This window comes from Macrotis lagotis, chromosome 3 (genome assembly GCF_037893015.1).
Source record: "Macrotis lagotis isolate mMagLag1 chromosome 3, bilby.v1.9.chrom.fasta, whole genome shotgun sequence".
NCBI lineage: Eukaryota > Metazoa > Chordata > Mammalia > Peramelemorphia > Peramelidae > Macrotis > Macrotis lagotis.
The window spans coordinates 282,205,615-282,220,131 of NC_133660.1; the positions used below are offsets into that span (position 1 = coordinate 282,205,615).

The 14,517-nt window shown below is 38.4% G+C and overlaps 1 protein-coding gene across 3 annotated transcripts in view; it reads right to left on the reverse strand.

Annotated features, from left to right (window-relative positions):
• The window catches only part of TOP6BL (TOP6B like initiator of meiotic double strand breaks), an 82,036-nt gene that overhangs the window by 40,105 nt on the left and 27,414 nt on the right, over positions 1 to 14,517 (reverse strand). For all 3 annotated transcript variants that reach the window (XR_012477257.1, XR_012477258.1, XM_074230971.1), the window contains one exon: positions 12,574 to 12,683. Coding sequence is in view for 1 of the 3 variants with exons in the window: in XM_074230971.1 (XP_074087072.1) it covers positions 12,574 to 12,683 (110 nt within the window). In the remaining 2 variants the exon portion in view is untranslated. The remainder of the gene's footprint in view (positions 1 to 12,573; positions 12,684 to 14,517) is intronic.

A 14,517-nucleotide genomic window follows, 5' to 3' on the forward strand; every position in this document is an offset into this window, starting at 1 on the left:
TGCAGGTAGATGGGTTTGCCTTGGTCAGAAGTCAGGCCACCTCATTGTGTGACATAGGAGTGAAGAAGGAGAGAGGAGCAGAAGGTGTCTGAATAATAAGAGATAAGGAAGAGAAAAGGGAGCTCACAGAAAATAGCCTCTTCTGTAAAATATGAGGCAAGGATCTCAACTGAGAAGAGTGAGAGATTTGAAGAGGGATGAGGAGGTCTGGAATAGCAGCTTTGGAGGTGACAAGGGAGAAGAATAAGATTGCCAAGCAGCAGTGGGGCCCCAGTGGAAGTTGTACACATAAATCTGGGCAGCTGAATGACATAGTAGACAGAGCTGAGTTCAAATCCAGCCTCAGACACTTAGTAGCTGTGTAACTCTGGGCAAGTTACTTCACCCTGCCTGGCTAAACCACTCCAGTATGCTTGTCAAAAAAACCCAAAATGGGATCTCAAAGAGTCAGACATGACTGAAAATGACTGAACAAAAACAACCATAACTTTGTAAGAATAATTGCATGATTTTCTCCACCTTTCTTCAGCAGCATGTGTGTAGGAGGGAAGGCAGAGGATAGTGGGAGGGATCCAACATTGAAGACTGATAGGGCATAATCAGCAATATGATAATGGGAAGAGGGATTAAAGAGAAAAATGTAAAGTTAATTGGTTCACCAAGGAGTGGGATCCTGGGAGAGGATCAAGGGGTCAATTGATTGAAGGTCACATTTTGAATGAGGAACAGGATTATATGTGGGAAAGCAAAGAGACACATGAAAAGCCAATAGGTTATGGTCAGATAAGGGGATTTCTGGATGTGGAGATGGTATATTTATGTGTGGGTTAGTTGGTTCTTGTCCTTTGTTATCAAAGAAGACCAAAATGACATCACTATGTTTGAGACAAATGACAATGTGTACAACTGTGGCTTAGTAGACCAAAACAAGCTTGGAATGCTCTACCACAAGTTGGGTACAAATAGTCGATGGGAATACCTGGAGTGGGTACTCTAAATTTATGGATGTCACCTTTCCTGTGAGCTGCTTCCCTTCTGCCTTCTGGTAAATCATCTTTGTGTATGGCTAAGGTAAGGTGGAAGAGTAGCTCATGGGAAGGGAGTAGGTTGAAAATTGGAGTAGCTAGAGTCTTTGAGGAAGAGTCAATATGGATGTTGAAGTCCCCTGTATGATGTCAGAAGTAGAGAAAAATTGAGAGCCAGAAATCAACTTCACTGAGAAAGGAATAGCAGTGACCTGGGGCCTCTGTGGACATCAGCCACCAGGAATTGGATTAGATGATAGATACGAATAGCATGAACCTCAAAGGAAAAGGCTACTGAATAAAGGAAGAAGGAATGACAATAAGGAGCAAGGGGTCTCCCAATTCCCCCTGCCCTAACAAATGAGCTAAGAAAAATGAATAAAAGTGCATCCAGCTTTCAGTAAGAGCTAGAAGCTGGAAGGATTGAGAGAGAAAAAGATTTAAAACAAATGGAAGTTTGTTTACTTTGACACAGGTATTCCAGAGGACACAGTGGAAGGGATAGGTGCAATTCAGATAAAATTTTAGGGTAAGAAGGTGGAAGGGAATGAGAATGAGGAATAAGGTGGTAGGAGTGTGGAATGGGGTTTGGAAAATGATCAATAGGAGTGAAGGGTATGACCAGAGTTAAGATTGTTCATCATTGTGAGGGTCCTCAAAGGACAGGCATAGCAGGAAGTTGGAGGTCAGAAGTCAAAGGGAGGAGTGTTCTTCTTCACCCATGAGGTTCTCCATTTCATAGTTGGGAGACTGGGCTAGTAATGGGAGATGGAAGTTGCCTTGTGCTGAGCTGGACTGAAGTGGTTGCTCTGGGCAATATCACTACTAGATCTGTATCTCAAAGAGATCACAAGAAAGGGAAAAAAGACTCATATGTACAAAAATTTTTATAGCAGTTCTTTTTGTAGTGGCAAAAAACTGGAAATTGAGAGAATTCCCTCAGTTGAGAGGTTGAACAAGTTATGGTATATGAATGTGATGGAGTACTATTGTTCTTTAAGCAATCCTGAATGGATAGACTAAGCCTGGAAAGACTTGCATGAACTGATACTGAGTGAAGTGAGCAAAACATCATCCACATTAATAGCAAAATTTTGTGATGATCAACTATGATGGACTTAGCTCTTCTCAGCAGTACAATGATTAAGGACAATTCCAAAACACTTATGATGGAAAATGCCATCCACATCTAGAGGAAAAACTATGGAGTCTGAAGATGCAGTCCAAAACATATAATTTTCACTTCTTAAAACTTGTTTTATGTTCTTTTTCTTTTTCTCATGGTTTTTCCCCTTTAGCTCTGATTCTTCTATCCCAATATGACAAGAAACATGATTGTACATGTATAGGCCTATATCAGATTACTTACTGCCATGGGGAGGGGGAAGAGAAGGGAGGGTGGTAGAAAAATGGGGAATTCCAAAACTTACAAAAAGAAGGGTGTTAAAAACTATCTTTGCATGTCATTGAAAAAATAAAATAATATTAAAAAAGAAGCAGTTGCTTGGGGCAGATGGGAAATATTTGGTTCTGTTCCTACCATCCTTAGGTCAGGAAACACATTGTGCCCAGCAGGAGATGGAAAGCACAAGGCGCACATACCCTACCCTTCTCCATAGAGTATTCCCTGGGATATCCATCCCCAATCTCTCCCCTAAGCTTCACTTCCTTCAATAATATTTGTCTATTGGATATTTAACATTGGATGTCCCGGTGCTATCCAAAAACTCAACATATCCAAAACTGAATTTGTAATCCTGTCACCTAAACACCCTCTTCCAAACGTCTCTGTTCAGTTGAAAGTATCCCCATCCTTTCAGTACCTCAAGTTCATAATTTCAGTATTATCCCAGCTTCTTCATGTTCCCTCTATCCCTGCATATCCACTCAATTGCCAAATTTGGCCAAATTCTACCTTCTCAATGTCTCTTGCTTCTAACGATTCACTTACAACTACCTCTTTAGTTCAGGCCCTCTTCATTTTCTCTCTTCAATTACTGCAACAACTTCCTAATTGGTCTCCTTGCCTCATCTGGGCAAGAGTATGAAAAGTCACTCTGCATGATAATGTTTCAAAAGCTGTGATTCTCAGCCACTGACTTCAGTCTGTAAAATCCTCTGTGCTAATTATACTTTGTATACTTAAAAAAAAAAGGTTCTGGGAAGATGGTAGAATAAGGCAGGAAACTGCTGGCAAATTCCCCAAGAAACAATAAAAATTACATCTCAAATGAATTTTGACAGCAGAAAAGTTAGGAAAAAGCAGTTGTTGCTTAAGACAACTTGGGAAAACTTTAGGAAAGACCAGACTTCCTTAGGGGGTGGTTTGACCAGATTGAAGTACCTCAGATTCAACAAATACAAGCCCTGGGGGCAGCTGTACTGGCTGGCAGCCTCAGTTTCAGGAACTTTGGCCTCAAAGACAGTATAGGGGTCAGACAGCTGGTCAGGGCAAAATTGCAGGGCTCTAGACTCTGGGTCTAGGTGTGCTGATCTGACAAAGTCCAGATCATGCTTGTGGGGGAAAAAGAGCAAGCACAGGCTGGTGAGAGGTTGAAGAGGGTGAGGACCTTGCTAGCTGTGGGTACTCAGAGCACAGCAGAGCCCCTGGTTTAGAATTCAGGGGAGAGGGGATAGCTGAAGCTTGCAGCTGTAGGAGCAAGGAGCAAACAGTGAGCAAGAGTGTTTGTGGTGACAGCACTGAAGGCGGTCCTGGTCATGGCTCAGAGGTGGCCTAGAGTACTTGAGGTCAGGCCCAGGAGAACTCAGAAAACAACAGTACAAAAAAGCTTGAAACCTGAGATAGCATCCCCCACACCTTGGGACTAGAGCCCAACTTTAACACAAAGTTAACAGATAGGAAATAAAACACTTTTATGTTATATATATATATATATATATATATATATATATATATATATATATATGCATATGTATATTTATACAAATATGTAGACACACATATATATGCAAAAGAGAAAGAACCAACCATAGACAGCGAGAGATAATATAATTTTAAAAATTGTTGAAGAGAATTACCCTGAAGTCTTAGAATGCGAGGGCAAAATAGAAATAGGAAAAAAATCCACTTAACTACCAGAGATCCCAAGATGAAAACTCACAGGAATATCATAGCTAAGTTTCAAAGTTATTAGGTTAAGGGGGAGATACTACAAGCGATTAGGAAAAAAAATTAACACTATAGATCCACTGTCAGGATAACACAAAATTTAGCAGCTTCTACATTAAATGACATGGAACAATATATTCCATAGAGTAAAGGAGCTGGGCTTGCAGCCAAGAATAACCAACCCAACAAAGCTGTGTATTATCTTGAATGGAAAAAAATAAAAGGATATTTAATGAACTAAAGGGCTTTTAGGTAGTTGTGAAGAAAAGATCAGAACTAAATGGAAAATCTGAACAACTAGCCTTAGGAGAAACATAAAACTGAAAACATCAAATACCAATTATAAAAGACTTATTAATAAAGTCAAAATCTTTACTTCTTACATGAGAAAATACCTGTAACTTTTAAGAATGTTATCATGTGGGTAGTTTGAAAAAGCATGCAGAGACAAAAGGCTTAGCTGAGTTGAGTATGGAATGATCCTAAAAAATAAAATTGGGCAGGGTGAATTAAATGGAGTAATTATTTTTTTAATTTAAAATTTTAATTTATTTGTTTTCCAACTACATGCAATGATATTTTTTGCCAAGCTTTTTTTTGCAAGTTTTGAGTTTTACATTTTTTTCCTTCCCCCCTCCCCCTGAAAGAAAGTAATCTGATATAGGCTCTACATTTATAAGCAAGCTAAACATAGATCCATATTGATCACGTTGTGAAAGAAAAATCAAATCCAAACAGAAGGAGAAAAAAATTAGAGAAAAAATGACATGATACATAAGACAACTTTTAAGAATTGAAGATAATAAGCTTTGGTCTTTAATTTAGACTCCATAGTTTCTTCTCTGAATATAGATGGGGGTTTTTTTTCCATCACAAGACTTTTAGAATTGCCCCTGATTATTTCACTGATGGAATGAACAAATTTATCATGGTTGATCATTACCCCATGGTAATGGGGTTCTGTTCATTTCACGCAGTGATTAAGCAAGTCTCTCCAGGCTTTTCTGAAAGTCTGTCCCTCATGATTTCTTATAGAACTCTAGTGTTCTTTCACATTCATATACATCTGGTTCAGTCATTCCTCAATTGATGGGTATCCTCTCAATTTCCAATTCTTTGCCACTACAAAAGGAACTGCTATGAATATTTTTGTACATGTGGGATTTTTACCCTTTTTCAGGATACAGATCCAGTAGTGGTATTGCTGGATCAAAGGGGATGCACAATTTTATTGCCCTTCGGGCATAATTCCAAATGGAGCAATTATTTCTTACAAATGAGGCATGAATGAAAGAACTGTTACAATGGATGCAGGAGAGGGTAAGAGAGCAGGAGAGAGAGAGAGAGAGAGAGAGAGAGAGAGAGAGAGAGAGAGAGAGAGAGAGAGATACAGAATTGAGTTAAAGAAGGAATAACATATACATCTAGAAGGGTATCAAAATCTTCTTGACTTACAGAGAAATAGGAGAGCAAGGGGATAGGATAAGGGAGAAACCTTTATCAGAGTGGGTAGATCAAGAGATAGGGTAAGGGAAGACGATAAGGGAGGGATTCTTAGAAGGGTTTTGGGTGAGGGAGTCAGTGGTGACAAGTCAATTAAATGTTTGAAGAGTGATAAGGGAAAGATGAGAGAAAGAAAAGGATAAACAGTGATAAAAAAAAAATAGGATGGAAGGATACACACAACTAGTAATTATAACTTTGAATGTGAATAGGATGAATTCACCCATAAAATGGAATCAGAATTTGTGATGCTTCAACTGATGCAATAAAAAGCAAATACAGTGGTCATGATCTCCGACAAAGTTAAAACTAAATTAAATGTAATTAAAAGAGATAATTAGGGAAACTAAATTATGATAAAAGCACAGATAAATAAACAAGATAAATACTAAACCTATATGCATCAAATGCTATAGCATTCAAATTTTTAAAGAAAAATTTTAAATGAATTACAGATTGAAAAAGCAAAATTATAATCATGGAGAACTTCAATCTTTCTCAGAACTAAATAAATTGAAAAAAATAAGAAGTCAAGGAAATGAATAGAATCTTAGATAAGCTAGATATGATAGATACTTTGAGGACATATATACCTTTTTCTCAACAGAGCTTAACTTTACAAATATTAACCATATATTGTGGCATTTATAGTTAAATGCAGAAAAACAGAAATGTGAAATGCATTCTTTTCAGATCATAATGCAATAAAATTATATTTAATAAAGGACCATGAAATCATAGATTAAAATTAATTATAGACTAATCTTAAAGAATGGATAGGTTAAAGAACAAATTATAAAGAAAACTAAATAATTTTATTAAAGAGAATGATAATAATGAAATGGTACATCAAAACCTATAGGGTACATCATTAGCAGTAATCAAAGGAAAATTTATCTCTAAATGGTTTCTTCAATAAAATAGAGACAGAGCAATTTCAGAAACTACGAAAAGAACAAAATAAAAATCTTCAATTAAACACCAAATTGGAAACCCTAAAATTTAAAGGTGAGATTAATAAAGTTGAATTCAAGAAAACATTGGATTAATAAATAAAACTATAAATTGGTTTTATAAAAAAATTAAATTAAAGTTAATAATTGGTTGATATTATCAAAAAAGAGAAGAAAACCAAATTACAAAACTCAAAAATAAAAAGCATGAATATAGTACTAATGATGATGAAATCAAAGCCATTATTTTGCCCAATTAAATGACAATAAATTTAACAATTCAATTAAAATAGAAAAATAGTTACAAAAATATAAACTAGGGGCGGCTAGGTGGCGTAGTGGATAAAGCACTGGCCCTGGAGTCAGGCGTACCTGGGTTCAAATCCAATCTTAGACACTTAATAATTACCTAGCTGTGTGGCTTGGGCAAGCCACTTAACCCCCATTTGCCTTGCAAAAACCTAAAAATATATATAAACTGATAGATTAACAGAAGAGGAAACAGAGTATCTGGATAGACCCATTTTAGAAAAATAATAATTGGTCATAAATGAGTTTCTTAAGATCAGATGGACTTATAAGTGAATTTGACCAAATGTTTAAAGATTCTTGTTTGGATTAATAGGCAAAGAAGTCCTATCAAATTCCTTCTATGAAACTACTATGAAGCAGATACTTAAAGAAGAACAAAAATAGACTGGAATATCAAAGGAATTTTCCTTAAGTACAAATCTGACCAAATACCACCCCCCCAAATCAACTCCATTGGTTTCCTATTGCCTCTAGTTTTGAATGTAAATCCCCCCTATTTAGCTTTGAAGGCTTTCCCCCACCTTTCCTCACTCTTTACATCCTGCACTCTTTCTCTCTGTTCCTCATTCAAGACCCTGGAAGTCCCATCACCATATCTTTCCACAGGTCATTTCCTCCATTCCTGAAATGCAGTCCATTCTTCTCTATGCCTTATATAGTGCTTCTCAGACATCTTCAGAATGAAGTCTGTCCTGATCCCCCCAGACACTGGTACCTTCATTTCCAACTCCTTTGTACTGAATTACTTTGGATAGATGCATATAATCAATTAACTTTATGTTTATGCTGTATATATTTTTACATGCACTTGCTATCTCCATCAATCAAAATGTCAACAGCCTTTGTTAAGGAGGGATTATTTTGGTTTCTATGCTAGTTCTTCCAGTACCTAGTCCGGTGTCTGGTACATAACAGGTGTTTTATAAATTTTTATTGGCTTGTTTCCCTGTGCCCTACTGCAGAAAATGAAGGCTGTGGGGGGAGAGACAGACTAAACTTGAGCTGTGGGTGGAAAGACCAGAGCAACATTATTGTTCAGAGCACAAAGATTAGTCTCTCTATGCCTTTCAAACACCCAAGCAATACTGAGCTAGGTCTGTTCTCAAGATCTTTTGTGACTCTAGAATAAGCTCTTTTAAAGTCCTGCACCACTTTTCTCATCTCCCATGAATCCGAGTCAAACAATGTTTTCTACTACCTTCTCTGAGAGCTTTTCCATATTGGTTAGACCCCCCCCCCAATCACTTTAAACAGCTACATAAGAGGAATGATAATGAAACACGTTGCTATCTGAATAGGATGGGGACACCAGCGTGGAGGACCGGTGCTAACCCAGCAACTGGTCCATCATAGGTGACTTGAAAAAATAAAAATGAGAGTGCCTCTGGATTAGAAGGATGAATGCAAGTCTATGGAGATGACAAGTATTATCCAATAACACCACAGTTTGACATTATTGGACAGGATGAGGTTTTACCTTATGGCACAGTGGATACAGCACTGGCCTTGGAGTAAGGAGACCAAGAGTTCAAATCTGATCTCAGACACCTGACTTTTACTAGCTTGGTGACCTTTCACAAGTCACTTAACCCTGACTGCCTCACATTCAGGATCATCTCCAAGAGTTCTGATTCAGATCTGTTCACTGGATCCAGATGGCTCTGGAGAAGAGAGTGAGGCTGGTGACTTAGCACAGCCACCCTTCCCCTCTCAAATCCAATTCACAGACTTGTCATGATCTTCTTTGAGAATGAAGGACAAATATAATCATCATAGAGATGGACATGACTGAAATGACTGAACAACAAAAATATCTGCAGGAAAAATATATATGTGAAGAGTATTTTCCCTATCAATCAATGCATCATTGAGTATTTCCAGAAGTAAGACGTCTTTTATACTAACATTGACTAAAAGGATATCTTCAACTGTTTGAGGATGATATAAAAGAAGACAGGTTAAATTTTACAAAACCCTTAACCCAACTTCTCAGGTAGAAAAGATGTATCTACAGTGAAACTCAATCTCTATAAAAACAAGCTCCTGGCTCTTCTGAACTGGGCTGGGCACATTTATCAGCAGGATCAGCCCCTCTTGAATAGCCAAGTGACCACCTGGGTATGAGCTCCACCACACTAACACAAATACTTGGGAACCTCTAGTTTAACTTATCTTATGTCTTTGGATTGGCAAAGACACACATCCTCTTTTCCTAGAAAAGTCTACTATGATCTTCTGTAACTACCTTTACTGTTTAATATCCCCCTAAAGAAGATAAATTACAATGGGGAATACCAGTTTTCTCAGCACTGTCCTTAAGCTTTCTTAAGAGATCTATCTATTATTATCAGTCAGCTAGAAATGGCTAGCAAGGCTCCCTCAGAGAAAATTCTTGCATATCCCCAACCCAAGTGCTCTGCTGCTCTGCCTGTTCTGTATTCTATCACAGAAAGGATCACCACCAGCCAGGTAAATAAGCTCATATTTGCCCCTTAAAAGCATGATCTCATTTCTTCTTCACAACCCTGAGCTTATTATCACCCCCCCCCCCCACACACACACACACACTTATTATAGTTCAGGAAACTAAGTGACTTGCTCAAGGTCACCCAGTGCCAGAGTAAAGGGATACTCAGGTCTCCCTGGCTGTGTTGACCCACTGTACTTCAGGCAATTAGGATCAGGTGGCAATTCCAGGGCTAGGAATCCTGGCCTGAGAATCTGGGTGGGATTCATTTGGGTGCAGCTCAGACACTTCTGGTTGCAGGACTCTAGGCAGATCACTTCTTTCTTAGCTTTCCTTTTCTTATCTATATTGTGGGAATGATAATCCCACTGACTCTGTAACAGAGCTGTTGTGAGGAAAGGGTTTTGTAAACTTTAACCCATTATAGGAATTCAAAATATTATTATTAACAAATACCCAAACAAGATATCACTCAAAGATTTTTATTAACCTTTTTCCTTTAGACAGTCCAAATTAAATGAGGGTAGGGGAAGAGAGATCATGCTTTTTTCCACAAAATGAAAATATCTCAGAGTCTGAAGGGACTTCTAAAGGCAGCTAGACCAGTCTCTCTAATGTATGGATAAAGATTCTATTCTAGGCAGTGGAAACTGGACTCTTGGACTCTAGAACCAGGGCTCCTGCTGCTGTACTAAGCTGCCATTCCCTCACCTTGACCAAAACTCCCCCCCTGCAATAGGACTCACAAATACTCATATACCTTTTGCTTGGAAATTTCCACCTACTCCCTCCTTTGCTTTGAGGTTTGTACTCACTTTGAGCCTTAACTTGTAATTTCCACCTACTATTGCCAGTTTTTCCTGAGAGCAAAAAGTCTGCTCCCTCTTCCAGGTTGCAACCCTTCAAATCCTTGAAAACTGGTGGATTCAGTCCCCTCCATCACCTAGAGTAGTCAGATGTCTGGGTCAGCTTGTGGGAATCATGTATGCCTAGATGTTCTTGCTCCAGTTCCAGGCCTTGAAAGTAGCCCAGATCTCTGCTTGGACTCGGGCCTTGGAGCATGTGAGCACACTGACTGCATGCTTCTTATGAACTTTGGGGAAATGGTTTCCAGTCATCAGTGACAGAAACAGTTGGTTCTAGGGGATGACAAAAAGTTTCCTAATCAGTTAGAGTCAGAAGTACTAACAACTCAGGAACTGCTGAGCCTGCACACAAGAAAAGCATGAACCCCCAGGTCTCAAGTTTCTCCTTTGGCAACTCCAAGTGAGAAGACCTCCTTTGAGCTGATGGGTGGGGGAAAGATGCCCGGGCAAATTCCTCCACCTGGCTACCATGAGTCCACATGCATCAGGCACCTTGTGTGTTATTGTGTCTATTCTTTCTTGATATTAAGAAAATGAGTGAGTATTTGGAGAAGGGTGTTTCAAGCACTTCGCAGTGATCAGGAGGCTCTATCAGAGTCTGTCCTAGTAAGTAGAGGCAGTGGTTGTGGTTAGTAGGGTGGTCATGGTGGATGATGACGGAAGTCTCTACAGATGGCTGTGCCAGGATAGTTATCCAAGGCTAGCAACAACTTCAGGGAGGGAAATTCTTCTTGGAAGAAAGGAAGAAAAAAAGATATGGGAACTGACCCTCAGAGCTTGACAGAATCACCTCTAAGGAGAGCTCCCCTCCTCAAAGAGAGAAAGAGCTTCCTGTAACAAGAAGCTGTGAGATGCCCATTTGACACCTATTCCTAAACCTTGTGTCTCACCACAATTGTGCTTAAAGTTTGCATCCTTCCCCTGCCCCCCCACCCAGCAAATTTGTGTGGATGGGAGAGAGAACACTCCCAGTTGAAGAAAATGTTTCCACCAAATTGTTTTTGCTTTCATTTCTCATTAAATGCAGGTTCTAAAAGGTACTCAACTAGTTCATTGTAGGTGTGGAGCATACCAGTGGAGGCTCACAGGCCACAGTAACAGATACTCACAGTCCTTACATGACAGAATCCTGAGAGTAACAATAAACAGCATTTGTTGGTTAGGGGTTGGAACGTGGGAAATGTTATGCAGGTAGAAATGGCAAGATTTGGCAAGTGATTGGATATGTCAGGCAAAGGAGAATGAGGAAAGGAGGACAACACTGAGGTTGTAAACATGAGAGAATTATGAAGAGAGAAGCAGGACTGTTTGGAAGAGGGGTTTTCAGGGAAAGATGAGTGCAGTCTTGCCCAAGTTGAGTTTGAAATGTCTTGGGGACATTCAGTCTGAAATATTCCAAAGGCAAGTGTTGACACAGGCCTGGAGCTCGGGGGCAAGAGGTGGGCTGGAAAGACAGGCCTAACCATCACCTGCAGAGATGGGACAGTGAAAGTCATGAAAGCCACTGCAGGAGAGGCAGAGGGAAGATTAGCAACTGCATCTTTTGCGTGGCAAGGACTCCTAGAGCAAGCTGGGGAAAGGGTCTGTCCTCAACAGAAGCTTTTAAAATGCATAAATAAAATATGTAGGATTTCAAGGGAAATCAATTATACTGAAATACAGTAAACAAAATAATTTTTAATAAAACAAGTTCTCATACCCCCTGCTTAAGAAGCCTTGAGAGAGAGCCCAAAGGTACATTCACAGAGGCAGTAGAGATAGGAACAAGAGGCCAAAAGAGGAAATGGAGGAGTGCTTACACAAGCAGGAGAAGAATAAGGAAAGACTAGTATTGTGAAGACCCAGAGAGGAGAGAGTGGTCAGTAGTGTCAAAGGCAGCTGACAAGTGGGGGGCGGGGAGAGATTTCTTCATTTCTTCTCAAGGGTAAAGACTGGTCATTAGAATTACACTTAGTCCTGAACTTTTTATTTAAAGACAAAACCATCAAGAAAGAGTTATAGAACTATCCACACTTGGAGTATGAACACAGACCAAGGACTATTACCTTTAATTTAGAAAAAAAACCTGCTGTCTTATTGTCTGATCTCGCTATCTCTTATACTTTGTTTCCTTCCTTAAGGATATGATTTCTCTCTCATCACATTCAATTTGGATCAATGTATACCATGGGAACAATGTAAAGACTGGCAAATTACCTTCTGTGGGGAGTGGGGGGAGGAAAGTAAGATTAGGGGGAAAATTGTAAAACTCAAAATAAATAAAATCTTTAAAAAAAATAAATAAATAATAGTGAAAAAAGAAACTATCCACACTTGCCTCAAATTTCATCTGGAAGGACTCCAACCCTGATAGGTCCTGGGAACAGTGAGCTTTCTCTGAAGGCCAAGTCAACTTCCCAGAGAATCCTGACAACAGTGACTGAATTTCTGTATAAGAAGAAATGATAAAATAGAAAAAAGGTTTGGCTAAAGGCCAGGGTTTCAGGATAGGCCTTTGTAACATCGATGAGAAGTCCTCCCTAAGAGGAAGGGATACTTTGCACATTTATACCACAATTTGAAAAATGACTGCATCAGCATATTACCACAGCGCGTGCCCTTCCTTCATAGCCACATTTATTTAATTCATTTCTATTTTCAGTTAATGGCTACAAGGTCATGTCCCAGTGCCAGAAATTTTAAGAGCTGATTCACTTAAATCAATTTGTACTGAATAACCACCCAATTATACTGGTAAGCTAGCCAAATTTAATGCTTTCAACTTGGGAAATATGAGGTATCCCCAGAGGTATCCCCAGCAGTTAGAGCACACTTGGTGATGGTAAAGTCCTTATTGACTTTAATCTTCAGTGCTCATCCTTTCCTTCATTTTGTGGATTATCCACTTTATTGCCTGGTTCCACATCAACCTCTCATTAGATGCTCATCTTGACCCTGGGTGGCAGGATCAAGCCAAGAGCATCAAAAGGAGAGTATAGCCTCTGGATTCTAAAATTAAATATAAATTATTTAGTTATCCATTGTTTACTTTTTCTTCTTTCATTAGTACCAATAATTGATTGAATTATATGTGCAACTTGGTATCTGCAATTTTAAAAAGTTAATGAGTCTGAGAACTATGACAGCATCGTAATACATTATGAACTTTTAATAATCAAGTAACATCAAAATTTACCTTGAATATATACTCAAAAGAATTCAAAATAACCTAATAAACCTTCATAATTTCAAGAAACTATGGATATGGCAAAAGCCAGATTAAGTTTTACACATCTTTATTAAGTCCCTCTTATATACAAGGAGGGCTGCCAGGTGAGACTGCAGTGCATGGGGCTCTGAACAAGTTATCAGGAAGTCCCAAGTTCAAATTTAGCCTCAGATACTTATTAGCAGGGCAAGATCCTTCCCTATTTGCCTCAGTTTCCTCATTTGTAAAATGAGCTGGAGAAAGAAATGGCAAACCCATACAGTATCTTTGCCAAGAAAACCCCAAATGAGGCCACAAAGAGCTGGACACACCTGAAATAATTGGATGGACAAGAAACTGTTTAAGGTAGTAGGGATACAAAAGTGAAATAACACACATAGTTTCTGCCCTTAGGGAAAAATTAATCTCATAAGGATCACATTTACTTTTCTTATAACTTGTTTTTAACCTAATCCGATATCTGAGAAAGGAGAGTGGGCTGATAGAATATCAAGGTAGAGTTTAAAGGCCTAGATGAAAAAAAAGCAAATTTTTAACTTTATCCTGGACTTATTTTCTGACCACAGGCAAAATTTTATGATTAAATTTGCCTCATTTATAAAAAAAAATATAGAAGCAGAGAAAATCAGGATGTGAAGCGTTAAACAAACACAGCAAAGTCCAGACTATTTGGCCAAACAAGCAGGAAGGTCTCATCTGCTAATAGCATCCTTTCCACACTCATTAAACAGTTGTAGGAAGGGCTAAAGTATAAGAGAATGAAAAGAGAGGATAGGAATGAGTTTTTTTTTCTTTAGATGATGCTTCAACAGCAGATAGAAATTTGTCACTATTAATAAAAACAAAAGAAATGGAATCAGAAAAGGGATAAAACAATAATTGTGATTATTTAAAAACAGCAGTGAAACTTGAGGATAAGAGAAAAGATATCAGGACACAAAAAATTAGCTGTTTTATTTTGTTAAAATTTATATTATTTTCTTTCAAAAATGCAAGCAAATTTGAATGTGATTTTATTATTTTATTTATATTTATTCTTTACACTTAAAATAA